This window comes from Typopeltis vanoorti, chromosome 4 (assembly GCF_054136105.1).
Source record: "Typopeltis vanoorti isolate ZY-2024b chromosome 4, IOZ_Tvanoo_1.0, whole genome shotgun sequence".
Taxonomy (NCBI): domain Eukaryota; kingdom Metazoa; phylum Arthropoda; class Arachnida; order Uropygi; family Thelyphonidae; genus Typopeltis; species Typopeltis vanoorti.
In genome coordinates, this window is record NC_143552.1 from 92,176,746 (window position 1) to 92,191,724 (window position 14,979).

At 36.1% G+C, this 14,979-nt stretch overlaps 1 protein-coding gene across 1 annotated transcript in view; it reads left to right on the forward strand.

Moving 5' to 3' along the window:
* LOC150107495 (uncharacterized) overlaps window positions 1-14,979 on the forward strand; it is a 1,121,546-nt gene that overhangs the window by 819,532 nt on the left and 287,035 nt on the right. Inside the window, exons 64-65 of the mRNA XM_090392112.1 lie at window positions 9,382-9,606; window positions 13,026-13,127. Coding sequence (XP_090248238.1) covers window positions 9,382-9,606; window positions 13,026-13,127 — 327 coding nt within the window. The remainder of the gene's footprint in view (window positions 1-9,381; window positions 9,607-13,025; window positions 13,128-14,979) is intronic.

Sequence of the window (14,979 nt, forward strand, 5' to 3'; positions counted from 1 at the left end):
CGCTTGCATTAACAACATATTCTGGTAATATATTCCACTCACTGACAATTCTCCATGTAAAAATCCACTCCTCCTTCACCACACTCTTACATAACCTCCAGGGATGGCTTCTGGTTTTTCCCTCTCTTGTTCTACTCTTTTTATAATCCTCTCTGGATTAATATGATAAAATCCTCTCACTAACTTAAACATCTCAATCATATCACCTCTTTTCCTTCTATCCACTAAACTCTGCAATCCACATTTCTTGAACCTCTTGCCATAGCCAACATTCCAAAGTCCTGCTATTGTCTTAGACACTTATCTCTGGCTGGACCCTCTCCAATGTTTCCACATCGCATTGCAAACCAAGTGACCAAATCTGAGTACAATAGTGCTTTATACAGTGGCATAACCACTTCCTGATCCCTACATGTTAGAGTACTTCTTATCTTACTGGCCCTACAATGTGCAATATTTGCATCACTTGCAATATGGACTTGCACTCTAAATTTCAGTCTACTGTCAACCATCACTCCCAAATCTCGAATCTCACCCACTTCCTGCAGTACAGCACCATCAATATAGTACAGAGCCATATAGTTAATGAATAACTTTAAAGGTGTTTTACAAAACAGAAAATTTAAAATGAAAAACATTAATTTTTTAAAAAAGCTTTTTTTTCCTCTAATGCACAAAAATTTTAATTTTAAGATAAACAGATTTAAAAATTAAAAATGTTTAAAAATGTTAAGTTAAGGGGATAATAAATCCCTCATTATTTTAAAGCCAGATACGAAACTCAGAAATCGAAATCTAAGAGTTTCATGCCGAAGAACTATCGGCGAGTCCAAGCGTAAGTCAACACCTGGGTAGTACAACACTAGGGCAACTCATAGCAAAGGTGGAGCAAGATCCATCACTATCCTTAATATTTTCTCATAATGTAAAACGCAGCTCCTAGGAGATGTATTACTGTTTTACATTATGAGGAGAGGTCACTACCCAGACCAAAAAAATAGCCTCTTGGCCCTTTGTCGTTTAAAAATGTTTTCATTTTTAAGTATAGTTTTCCACTGAGAATATAATTGAATTCCCCCCCCCCCCCCATGTTCTGCCCATTTTACAATTTCTAATTGAGAGGCCAAATTTTTAACTATTAGATTCAGTGTAAGTAGTGGTTTTGGAACTGTAGGATTCACCCCTGTAGGGGACTGCAAGACACTTTCGGGGAGGGAGGGGGGGGGGCATGAAGAAATACTCAATATCACTGTTTATATTTGAGTAAAATTTCCACAGAGGATCATACTGAGTTAGAAATTTAAAAGTTCTAATTTTTGAAATAATGTCTGACCACAGCTGGCACAATGCCAAAAAGAGTCAATTCATGTTGAAGGCGAGAAAGGCATATGGCAATGTATGAATTCATCTCCAATGTGCAAAATCACTTGCTTTATATGTAACATTTTTCAACTGTTGTACAAGCAAAATAGTTAACACCTTAAAAACTAGAATTTTCATAAAAGAAAAGCTAATTTTCCAACATTTTAATAAACACCCATTCCATGAAACACATTGATTACCCTATTATTGAAATGGATTCGCCTTTTTCTGCTATCTGCAGAAGTCTTGAGGGAGGGGTCTCACATCTGTGATAGGACAGTATCACTACCCAGACAAGTGAAAACTCGTCTGGGTAGTGATCCTTAATGCATAGCATTATACATGTCCATAAGGATATGTGCTTTGCATTGTGGGATAAGGCAAGTGATTAACTTTTATATACGAGTTGCCCAGTCCTGAAAATACTTCAGGTTTACTTACACTTGGATAAAGGATTAAACCAAGAATATTATTTCATCTTTAATTTATAGTATAACCAAGTGGAAAAACTTCCAGTAATCCTGCATTGGAACAGACATAACAAACTCAAGCTGCATTCTTCTTCTTCTCAATAGAAGGTACAAGAGAAGGAAAATGCCTTTCTTTGAGACGCAGTGGTTGATCTTCAGGTGATGGACATCCTTTCAACCTCCCTGTTGTTCTGGGGGATATGGTATTTTTGATTTATTTCCCTGATAAGCATGAGTTGGTAGTCTGCTAAGTTTGTGTTTTTTCCAAATTTCACATTATAGAGACAGTGGGAATTTAGAGTATGGTCATATCCAGAAGGTGGAAAAATATTTTTTTGTAATAGCAAGAAAAATGTAAAGTTCTTGGGGGGGGGGGGGGGGTTTCCACTGCTTTAGTCGTGAAGATGGTGTAGATGGTCTATTATTTGTGGTGAAGGTATGAAACTTGTTAGTTTCGTCAGCTATTGTTGTCATTAATTCTATGGTAAAAAATTGTTCAAAAATATCTAAAGCTGAAAAATCATCAATGACATTACCTGTGATTATCCTTGAATTACTGCTACCAAATTCGTGTACACTTGAAGTAAATGCATCATCACGCCACTCGAACAATACATCTTCGGTACGCATTTGCTTATGCACTTTCGTATTGAGACTTTTGTTGCTATCTTGTTCGCTTGTAGCACTTACATCACCAGGATCTTCTTCATCTGAAGTACACAATTCACTTAACTTGGACAATTCTTCTCCTGACTGATTTGTTGTTAACAATTCATCAATTGATCATCAGTAAGATAAAGCAGATATTTACTGGTAGACGACATATTGTGGCATTCCTGAAATCCCTGCAGTCACATGATTTATGCATTGTGCTGCATATAATTAGTTGCACGAGTTCAAATTTTTCTCTTTTGATGTCATACAAGGACAGAAACCAAAGTTAAATAAACTTCAATTGGTTGGCAATAGATGGACGAACCTACCCGCAAAGTTTGAATATCTTACGACGATTCTTTCCATACTAAAAATTTGTCTGAATATGGGAGGTGCATCAACCGTACATATACGGGCTCAGCAAAGCAGGCATTATTTCCAAGCCCGTAATAATACGTTCTCAGCAGTTAAAGGGTTAAAGATACCAAGAAATTATATACTTGGTTTAATCCTTTATCCAAGTGTAAAGTATTATAGTTGCATCTGTAGTATTTTCAGGACTGGGGCAACTCGTATATAGAAGCTAATGACTTTACATCACTTGCCTTAGTATCCCATAATGCAAAGCACATATCCTTGCAGACATATATTCAGGAATGTACTAGCAAAGTTAGTACATTCTGGAATCCTTTGCCTCTTCTCAAATATGGTTGTGTCAATCTTACTTGGAACACTTAGTGCAGTAATTCCTCTAGAATTCTCACTTTCAGTTTAATATCCATTTTTATAGATGGGACTATGATTGCTCTACTCTAATCATCTGGAATTTGACCTTTTGACCAGGCATTCTAAATTATATGGTGCAGCTGCTGTAAAACTTTTATACTTCCATATTTGAGAATTTCAGAGCAAACATCATCTATTCTGGCTGTCTCTCTGCACTGCAGGCTTTTGACAGTTTTTCTACTCAAGTATTGATATGTACTCCTTGTTGTATTCCTGTTGAATGTTTTCTGCTAGTGTGCTGTCACTGACTGCTTGTTTCATTTAACAGTCTTTCAAAGTAATTATTCCAGTTATATAGCTATAAGCTTTTTCAATAGTCTCCAGAACATTTTGACAACTTCCTGATATTTATCTGCTGTATTCTTACCAGAGTCTTCTTATGCTTTTTGTTCAGCTATTTATACACAATAGGTTATCTTTCTTACATTTGTTTTCTGTATTCTCTTAATGCATTTGCCACCTTTCCTGCTGGGAACTTTTAATGTGCTTTCTTCTGTTCTAGGGCTGCCTCTTTAACTTCTTGCATCCACCATGGAGTTCTGATTTTTTCTAACCTTGCAGACAATTTTACAACATGCCTCCCAGCTGATTCAGTGAATTTTTTCTTCAGAGTTTTACACTGAGACCCCAAGGTTTGGTTCTTGTTTTTGAATTCCTTCTTTCTTTCTTTTTTTTTTTTTTTTTTTGCCACAATATGTCGTCTACCAGTAAATATCTGCTTTATCTTACTGATGATCAAATTGATGAATTGTTAACAACAAATCAGTCAGGAGAAGAATTGTCCAAGTTAAGTGAATTGTGTACTTCAGATGAAGAAGATCCTGGTGATGTAAGTGCTACAAGCGAACAAGATAGCGACAAAAGTCTCAATACGAAAGTGCATAAGCAAATGCGTACCGAAGATGTATTGTTCGAGTGGCGTGATGATGCATTTACTTCAAGCGAGTTGCCTTGATGTGGCACTACGAAGTGGTCGCTTATGCTTGGATCCACCGACAGTTCGTCGGCATGAAACATTCAGATCGTAGTTTTCGATCTTAGTTTCGCTTACTGGCTGAAAAACAATAAGGGATTTTTATCCCCTTAACTTATCAACCTCGCCAGGAAAAAAATAGCCGTTTGGCTTTTCATCTTAGTTATAATATAATACAGTGACATACCTTTCTGGCAATCGTGTAGCGAAAGTATGTAAGTTCTTTTCACTTAAACTCTGATATTCTAGGTCTAGCTACTCACTGATGAGACCTCAAAAAAGGTTGAAACCGGTCTGGGTAGTGACCTCTCCTCATAATGTAAAGCAGTACTACATCTCCTAGGAGCTGTGTGTTTTTACATTATGAGAAAATATCAAGAGTAGTGAGGGATCTTGCTCCACCTTTGCAACGAGTTGCCTTGGTGTGGCACTACCAAGTGGTCACTTACGCTTGGATCCGCCGACAGTTCGTTGGCATGAAACGTTCAGATCGTAGTTTTCGATCTTAGTTTCGCTTACTGGCTGAAAAACAATAAGGGATTTTTATCCCCTTAACTTATCAACCTTGCCAGGAAAAAAATAGCCGTTTGGCTTTTCATCTTAAGCCTTACCTGTTTTGTCATCTTTATCTCTGTAACACCAATTATGTCCACTTCTCCAGGTCTTTGGCCAGTTTCACTTCTTTTCCATTTATACTTCTTATTTTGTGATACCTATCTTTTGTTCTGCTAATGTTGAGTTGTTTTGGTAGTTTTCACTGTTCATCCTGGTTCTGTGCTGAAAAGAATAGGGCCTTTATGTGAGTGAGTGATACCCCAGCTGTCATAAATTTCATCATGTTCATAGTTTTTTTTCTGATTTAAGCCAATATAGAGCATAATTTGGTTGAATAAGTCTTGAATTGTCAGGTTATCCTTATTTATTCAATATCTTGTGGGTATATTCTAATGGGTACACTTCATGAGGGTTGGATTGGACATTAGGTCAGAAGCCCTAGTCTTGAATTTCATTCCTTAAAAGTTATATGAAGGTTTCCTCCCATTTATTTAGCTTTACCTCTTGAAGTAACCCCTAAATTTCATAGGTCTTCAAAGCACCATTATGTTCTATAACCTTTTGATAAGTTTGAAATCATATAAAGATATTTTTACAAAAAGTAGCTAGAATAGGGAGGAAAGAGAATCTTAACAATTTTAACATTTTAACATTTTGGAGGAATATTTTAAACATGTTTTTATATACACATAAAAACAGTTTACATTATTATCTGCAAAGTAGTTCATATTATGTCACCAACTGTTATTCTGCAATCCCTATTTGGAGAAAATGAGAATACAGAGGTTAGCTGAATCAAAGGATTGGTTGGTTACATATTAAAAGAATGCATAGTAATTCAGGCCCTTCATGATAATTACTACCAAGCATCTCCAGCAATCTTGCCTAGTGCCTTTTCTTTTTAATTTATTTATTAATTATATAAGTAATGAAAGAAACTGTGCTATTATATTCTAGTGGAATAAGAGTATATAAAAGGTGATACAAAACAGTAACGTATGTGCCACACATATGTTACTTGCGGGATAAGTGCTAAAAAGCAATGAACATGCTTCACACACCTATCTTCCATCTCTAGAGATGTAGACTGGTGTGCTTTCAAGACTTGACTATGGGACTCAAGTCTGTGTTTCTGCCTGAGCTAGTGCATTGTGACAGTTGGATCTTATCCACCAAGTAATTAGAATAAAACTGCTGCATTCTGAACATCAGCTATTCCTAATCTCTGCATTAGAGCAAATATCAAAGCATTTGGTAAATTAATCTGGGAGACTATCATTTTAAGACCTGATAGTCTGACTTCTCTAAATAACTTTATGGTTATCCCACCCATAGAGGACACCATGTAAGATTAGTTCTGTTTGAAGTTTTAATTTGAATTGTTTTCCACAGTTATTTAGTTCAATGCTGTGTGTCTGCCACAGTTATGATTGTGCTCTAATGATGCTAGGTAGAAAAACAGTGAAATATTAGTGAGTTTAATGAATGTAACTTCATGAAACATGAAGTTTATACTATTAATAATCAATTAAGAATAATGACACCTATACCTTTCTATACAATGCACTAGCTCAGGCATTAATAAATTCAGTTCAGTTGCATAAACATTGTCTGCTGATCACCCTCTGTGCTTCCTGGCTTCACCTCACTAAATATCCTATCTTGCCCATCTCTATCTCACATAATATGCTCTCAAAAACCATTAGTCCCATTGCCTCCAGATTATCCACTCTGAGAGGACACAACTCATTACTTGTCATAAATCATACTCCACCACTGTGTTTTCCTTTCCTATTCCACCAAAAAATTCTCTACTCTGATACTTCTATTCCTCTCAGCATATCATCTCCCTTCAACCATATCTCACCGATCCCAAAATCTTTGTACAGGCTGAGGCTATCAGTGCCACCAGTTCACCTCCTTTATTCCAGATATGTTTGCCATTTGCATAAAGAAACATCCATGCTGCATTGTCAGTGGTTTTATATCAATTTTTCCACATTCCATATTCAATTCTTTCCATACTCCACTGGATTCAGCATTACATCATGACCCTCTTCTTCCAAGTGACTATTCTCACAAGAAGCCTCCTCCCTGCTACCATCCATCCTGACAACTCTAGTTTCCCTGCACCAACACTCATTTGCCCATAAAACAATTTCTTTCCTAATACCTACATTCTTCCTCATTCAAATGCAGGACATCTTTCACATACACTTCTCTTCTATCCTCAAATGCACTCCAAGCATCCTCATAATCCAAGCTTCTCTTTCGACACATGCTCTTCTCCTCAGCATCAATAATGAATAATATGATAATCAATGAGTGCATTACCCAGGCATTGTCATACCAGGGTAATGCACTCTGTCTTCCCTCTCTTATTCTTCTTCTGTACAACCTCAAGCATTATTGACCTCAGATTTTTTGCCATCTAATTCACAGTACCTGTCAAGTCATCGTTGCAATCATCTCATCAACTCTTTCACTTACTTAATTTGCCATAGATCACATCTCCATATATTACACCTGCTCTGTTTCTTCCTTGCTCACCTGCATCCCTCACTCTCCTCTGACACTTTCTGTCCTTAATTTCCCACTTAGTTACCTTTTTGTCATCCCTCCATCCCTAGCTCATGCACTCTCTCTCTCTCTCTCTCTCTCATTCATTCCTTCCCTTCTTGGTTCTCCGATCTTCTCCACTACTATCAATCTCATTTCTCTCTCTCTCTCTCCCCTACTCTCATTTGCTTCACATCCATTCTTTTCAGTCACCTAATCTCTTCTTTCATGCTTCTGAACTCATTTCCCATATGTTTATCTTCTCTCAGCTCACTAACACGTGCTAAAGTGGATGTGCACTTCAGCACATGCTAGTTCATCATGGAAAGCATCATGCCAGGGGCCTTTAGTATGCAAAAAAATATTTCAAGATGCTAAGCTATCCAGATAAATAAAGAAATTACTGTATTTTAAATTAATCTTATATTGTAAAAATTATATTAAATGTTTCTGTCTAAATGCAAGAAAATTCTAAAATTCTTATAAAATTTCATACAGTTTGTATATTCATGCATTTTACTATATTATTTTAACCTTGGACATGGTTCATAATAGCATAAACAATTGTTGTTCATGCACTTTTAAACAGTTAAAACAATATTTGAATCACGCATTTTGAAAATACCACAGAGATATTTTTAGGACTATAGTGTTTAGATTGACCAAGATGCTCATGATTTCTTTCTGTCTAAAAGTCAAAGGAAGGCATGGGTTATTATTTTTATCATACAGGTATCTATCTCCATAGAGTCTGAAGACTCATCATGAAACGCCTAACACTAACCTTTATTCATGCAACACCTGCCATGCCCACTTCTTAAATTCATTCACTATTAAAACACTCATGACCACCTCTGACAATCCATTCTACTCATTTATCATTCTCCAAGCAAAAGTCTAGCCCCCTCACACACTTGCTGACTACACTTTTACATAACTTTAGGGTGACCCGTTATTTTCTCCCTTTGCATGTATTGAAATATTTCCTATGAATAAATCTTATAAATTATAAAACTCCTTTAATATCTTATATAATCTGGCATAGTCTCCTCTCTTCTGCATATCAAACAAATATTTTAATCCATAATCTTCAATCTATCTTCACAGAGAGAGAGTTCCAGAGACCAGTCACTCACCTCTTGGTTCCCCATCCCCAAGAAATGCAAATGGCAAAATCTGTATATGATAGTTCAGATGTGGCTGATATCAAAGTCTTATAGAGAAGAATATACCTTCCATATTTCTGCTTGTTAGCATGTTCTTCAAAATCCAAGTGATTCTTTGATCTATTCTGCTCACTCTTGTAATATGCTCTCTGAACTTATATTCACTCTTCACCATCACTACCAAGTCTCCCCTAGCCTTAATCATCTTTTTCTCCTCTCCTCTTTTCTACATATCAACCAAATTTTCTAACCTACAGTCGTCAGTCTGTTCTCATGGGGAGAATTCTACAGACCAGTCACTTACCTCTTAGTTCCTCATTCCCAAGAAATCCAATTGACCAAATTTCCCATCATACAGCTCAATCAATGTGATACACCCAGTCACACTGAATTAACTATTGCTCTTCCCTCCAGTTAACATCAGTAAACAACCAGATATCCCCCCCCCCAAAGAATTCCCCATGTCATCAATGAACAATGTAAATCATCAGCCCATGTACACATTTCTGCAGTATACCACTAGCCACCTAGCTTTTCCTGGAATTCAAATTCACTGCATACTATTTTTATGTCAGTCTATCAGCCATCCACTTATCCATATCACCAGGTTCACATTCTCATTTGCTCCAGTTTTTATATAATAGAAAGCATGTACCATTCTGCCTTTGCAATATCCAGAAGTATTGTAATATAGTCATTTTCTTTATCTAAATCAATAACAATAGTTTATGACTCATTATAATTATCTAAGAATTGTGCATTTTGATATTTAACTTCAGCTAATGTATAGAAATATTTTCAATATACATGCATCTATGAAAAAAAGTGACTACTCTTTTAAATATTTTTTTTTTAGGAAATCAAGCAAGAAATTGATCAGGCAAAACCTGAGGTGGATCACTGTCGTCAAGCCGGACAGGATTTAATGCAATTGTGTGGAGAGCCTGACAAACCAGAAGTTAAGAAACACATTGAAGATTTAGATTCTGTTTGGGAAAATGTTACTACTCTTTATGTTAAAAGAGAGCAAAATCTTATCGATGCTATGGAAAAGGCCATGAACTTCCATGACACTTTGCAGGTAAATTGCATTATAATTTTATATAACATTTACAGCTTAAATTTTATTCTGGTCTATAAGTTAATATTGGAAATACAGTTACTGTTATTAAATAATATTGATACATATTATTATTATTATTATTATTATTATTATTATAGAGAGAGCCTGTGTAGCTCAGTAGAAGTGGCGTTTGCACTCTACAGCGCTTGACCGCACGAAGAAAGGGTTTGGTGGTTCAAATCTAGTCGCCGACTAGAGGAAATTTTTGCCGGCAAAGGTTGGTCGATTGGTAGAGCCTCTGCTACTAATGGCTCAGTTAAGTAAGTTTGAGCGCGGTTAGTAGTTGGAAGGGGGCCAATCGTTCGATGCTGTCGGCACACTCTCCCTCGATGAGTCTTTGGACTCCCTGGAGGTGTCAAAATAATAATAATAAAAGCGAAGTTCACTCTTAGAAATAATAATAAATAATAATAATAATAATAATAATAATTATTATTATACAGGTGCCTCCATGGAGTCTGAAGACATCGCAGGAGATCCAATCTATCCACACAATCTATCATGCCTCTCCTTGAACCCATTAACAAACAAAGTACTCACAACTGACTGTGGCAACCCATTCCACTCATTCACCACTCTCCAAGCAAAAAAAACTACTCCTCACACCCCTACTGTCCACAACTTTATTCAACTTCCAGGGATGATCCCTTGTTCTGGTCACTCTAGCCAAGTGCTGAAATGTTTCCCCTGCATCTATCCTATAAAATCCTTTAAGCAAATTAAATGTTCTTTCCTATTCTCTCTTTTTCTCCTATCAACCAACTTCTGCAATCCACACACCTTCAGTCTATCCTCATAGGGAACATTCCATAGGCCACTCACCTCTGAATCTTCTCCACCACTTTCTTGTCCAAAAGATACCCATGAAACTAGACCTGAGCACAGTAATCCAGATGTGGGCACATCAAGGCCTTATAAAGAGGAATGACAAGTTCCTTATCTCTACTTGTTAATGCAGTGGCATAGCTAGAGCTTTGCCACCCCTCTCAATACACACCAAAAACACTACAAAAAGTCAAAACGATGTATAGGGAAATAAATTAAAACACTATATTTATGTTTATTTTAGTTGTAAGTATAGTTATTAAAAACTAATTATTAATTAAGTAATAAAAATTACTAAGTTAACATAAATAAAAGAATCATCGAAAAATAAAATTGTCTCACGTGAAAAGTGCCACCAGGGGTGGACTTCCCCCTTCTCTACCCCCCCAGCTATGCTGCTGTGTTAATGTGTTCTTCAATAGCCAAGTATTCATAAGAATACTTGGGCTACCTTAGCAATTCGTCCTCTAAACTTTACTCTCTGTCTATCACCACCCCTAAGTCTCTAGCTTCATCTATTTCCTGGAGTACAGTGCCATCAATTTGATACACGACTTGTAATCTATGCATATCATCCCAAAATGCATAACTTCACATTTCTCAACATTAAATTAACACCCATTAACTTTTGCCCTTACTAACAGCCTATTTAAATTGTCCTGCAAGCTCTCTACAACCCCTTAATTAACTATTACTCTACCTAATTTCGCATCATCACCAAATAACTGAATATTTCCTTTCAGGTTATTTTGTATATCATTTATGTACAAATTAAACAGCAATGTCTCAGCACTGAACCTTGTGGCACACCACTAGTCACCTGTTTTTGCCACTCTCTGTTGATTCTGTCCTTCCATATACCACTTTTGATATCTGTCCAGCAGCCATCATAGTCATTCTTCTTCTTATCTGCTTAACCAGTGTTGTCATATCCATTCCCCCTTTGTTATTATTTGTGTAACAGAGTTCCATGTAGTATTCTGTCAAATGCTTTTTGCAAAATCATCATGTAACCATTTCCTTTATCCAAGTCAGCTGTTACTCTATTATAAACAGTTAGTAAATTACTAAGACATGACCAACCCTTCACAAAGCCATGTTGACCCTTATACAGTATCATATTTTTATCTACCCATTCTTTAATTATTCTCTTTTTTTACCAATTTTTCTAGTACTTTTACTGCCGCTCCTGAGATACTGATTGGTCTATAATTTGCAACTGTAGTCTTAGAAACTCCCTTATGCAAAGGAATAATTTTGGCCCTCTTTCCACTCCCTTGGAACTCTACCAGACTCGAGACTTAAACAGCTTAGTCAAAGGCATTGCCAGTTCCCTTGCACATTCTCACAAATCTATAGCTGATATCCCATCTAATCCCACAGATGTATTTACATTGAGATTCTGGAATCTCCTAAGAACCTCCAATTCATCCACCTCTGTTACCATGTGACAGACACTAATGGGTTAAAGCAGTAACCTCACTAGGAAGATATGTGCTTGTAAGGTTCAGTAATACACTAATTTATCCACTTCTGTCTTCTCGTGACCATCATCATTCATTAACATTATCTTCCATAGTCATTCTTCCTCTTACTGCCACAGCATGAAAGAACTCTTTGGGATTTCCTTTGACCTACTCAGCTAAATTGTTCTCATAATCTGATTTTGCCTTCCTTGCCATGCTTGTCACCTTTCTTACCTGAGCTTTCTACTGTTCATGAGTTTGATGGTCACCTTTCTTTTTATATATCTGCACAGCATTTTCTTCTTCTGCATCTCATGTTTAATGATATTACTCATCCATCTAACTCCTACCCAATTAACCCAGCTTACCAAGGTACACAATTTAATACTGCTTCCTCTAGAAGACCCCTTATGTATATCCCATGCACTACTAACATCCTTATCAGCATGTTAGTAGCGTTTTATGCTATGGCACAGATTTAATCTTTTCTCTAAACATATCACAATCACCTACTTTGAAGTTCCACAAATACCCTTTCTTGATAGAATATTCCTCATGCTTTACAATCTCCTCAGTCAAGACCACATGGTCACTTTCACCAATTGAGGCAATGTTGCCACCTTGGTTATGGATAACTCTTCTGATCCTATGACCAGTTGAAGACTCTCCCACCCCTAGTTCCCTCCATTACATGCTGCGTTAAGTAATTATATCTGAGCTGGTGTATAAATTCTGTTTCGTTTCTGCCATGTGATGTTTCTTCCTTCCAGTCTCTATCTCCATAGTTGAAGTCCCCAATAATAATCACTTGACCTGTACTCATATTAATTTGCCAATGCATATCTTCCAGATCATCTCCAGAACTCCCTGGCCTATAGCAACATCCAATTGTATATTTCATCTTACTAGTCTTAATCTCACACCAAACTGCTTCAAATGAACTGCCCTTCTCCTATTCGTTTTGGTTTCAGTATTATTTACAGAAAGTTATATTTTGAAATTAATTTAACTACTTTTAGCATCGCTTATAGTTGCAATTTACTATTATTATTATTATTATTTTCTTTTTTTTATTTTTATTTTCAGAATTTGTTAGAATTCCTGGACAGTGCAGAAGAAAAATTTTCTGAACTTGGACCTGTTTCTGGTGATATTGATGCTGTGAAATCACAAATAAATCAGCTTAAGGTTAGCAACATATTTATAATTATGGTCTCTCAGGTGTAGATTATACTTCTTTAGAAATTATGCAATATTTTAAAGATAGTGTTTTCTCAAAATATATAAAGATGTAAGAGGTATAAAATTATACAAGATATATTAAACTTTCAGTATGATTTGTGAACATATTCACTACCAGTGCCACTATTTTGTACTATATAGCTGTGGAGCCAGGATTTTCAGCTATGGAGCCAGGACTGGCACACTTATTCACTGCAATGTGTGGTCAGTTCCCGAAAATTTAGAAAATTAAATTGGTAGAAAAAGAGTTAAGAACTAAGACTTTCAAAAAATTTGATTTTAGGATACCATATCAGTGATTTTGTTGCTGCATACTAGAGAAATAATTTGGATTCCCTATTGTTTGAAGACACAGAGGAGATGATGGGATATTCAAAACAATCTAGTAGATGAAAAATGACAGAAAAATAAGGCAGGCTATTAAATATCACCACTAACAAATTTTAATCAGATTTTAATCAAAAATGAAATCAACTATCAATTAGCTGTAACAACTCAAAACTTGCAATATTTATATAATTTAAACTTAACACACACACACACACACACACACACACACACACACACACACACAAATCTTGCCCCTATGCAAGAAAAAAGTAGCAATGCACATGCAGATAGAGAAAGCTACAGCACAGGTAACCTTAACATACTACTTTGCGATGATAAAAGTTGTAAAACTGGACATATTGTGAAAATTATGAACAGCATTAATGGCATTTCAAGTCAAGGAAATTACTATTTCAAATAATCATATTTCATTATGTGTATTGAACTCTTTTTCTTTCTCTTATGAATTAAGTTTTTCTCTATCCTAAATGTAATTTTTCTTTATCTGTTTTGCAAGCTGACTCTTCTGAATGATGCAGTAAACTTTTATATTGAGAACAATTCTGTAATGCCTCCTTACCTACCCAGCTAGTTGATTTGTTTGTCTGAGTTGTTAACATACTTGTTCTCTGAACAACAGGCTGAGGGTTTTCAAATCATAACATGGGAATACATTCAGGTGGATGAATTTCATTACTTGTTGTGAGTCCCTGTCTCACTTATTAAAGGCTTGGAGTAGCTTGAAAACTTCCATGTTGGATTTTTATAGCAGGATTTTCAAATAATATTAAAAATATATAACAATTGCAATTTTTTTTGCAACCTATAAGAGGAATCCTGATTTGTACAGACAGGCATTTGGTTCCCATCCGAAACACCATCTAACAAACCAAAACAATTAACATCTGTCAAAGCAGGATATCTGAACTGTCCAGTAAGACTTTATCCTAAACCCCTTATGATGCTTTAAATGACCAGAAATATTGTCATTTGCAAACTGCCTGTCACGACTTTGACATCCGTGCCTGATGTGGCAGTAAATATCATGAGAATGAAGACTAAGAGCGAAGCACCCTGATGCTCTGTGATGAACTGTGAGGGAGACCATATCATATTCCTGAGCATGCCAAAGGTGGAATGATGAGAAGGAGATCTAAAGAATAAAAATAGAGCAATGCTTCAATTATCAGGAGAAGAAGAGGCAATATACCAAAACAGTAGCAACATCATATTATAAACTCTTTTATACTGAGACTACAGTTTTGCTGTAGTCTTCTGTGGTAGACAGTGGAGGTGGAGGGGGGTATTTCTGGGGAACATTTAGTATTTTTTCTATCCTATTGGAATCATAGCCATTGGCTAAGAAGGTGTGATGTAAGTGAGCGAGATCAGTATTGTATTGTTGGTGGGTGATTATTGTTGTAGAGTGATTTTTTCCAATGACAATGCTCTCACTGCTGAACGTACT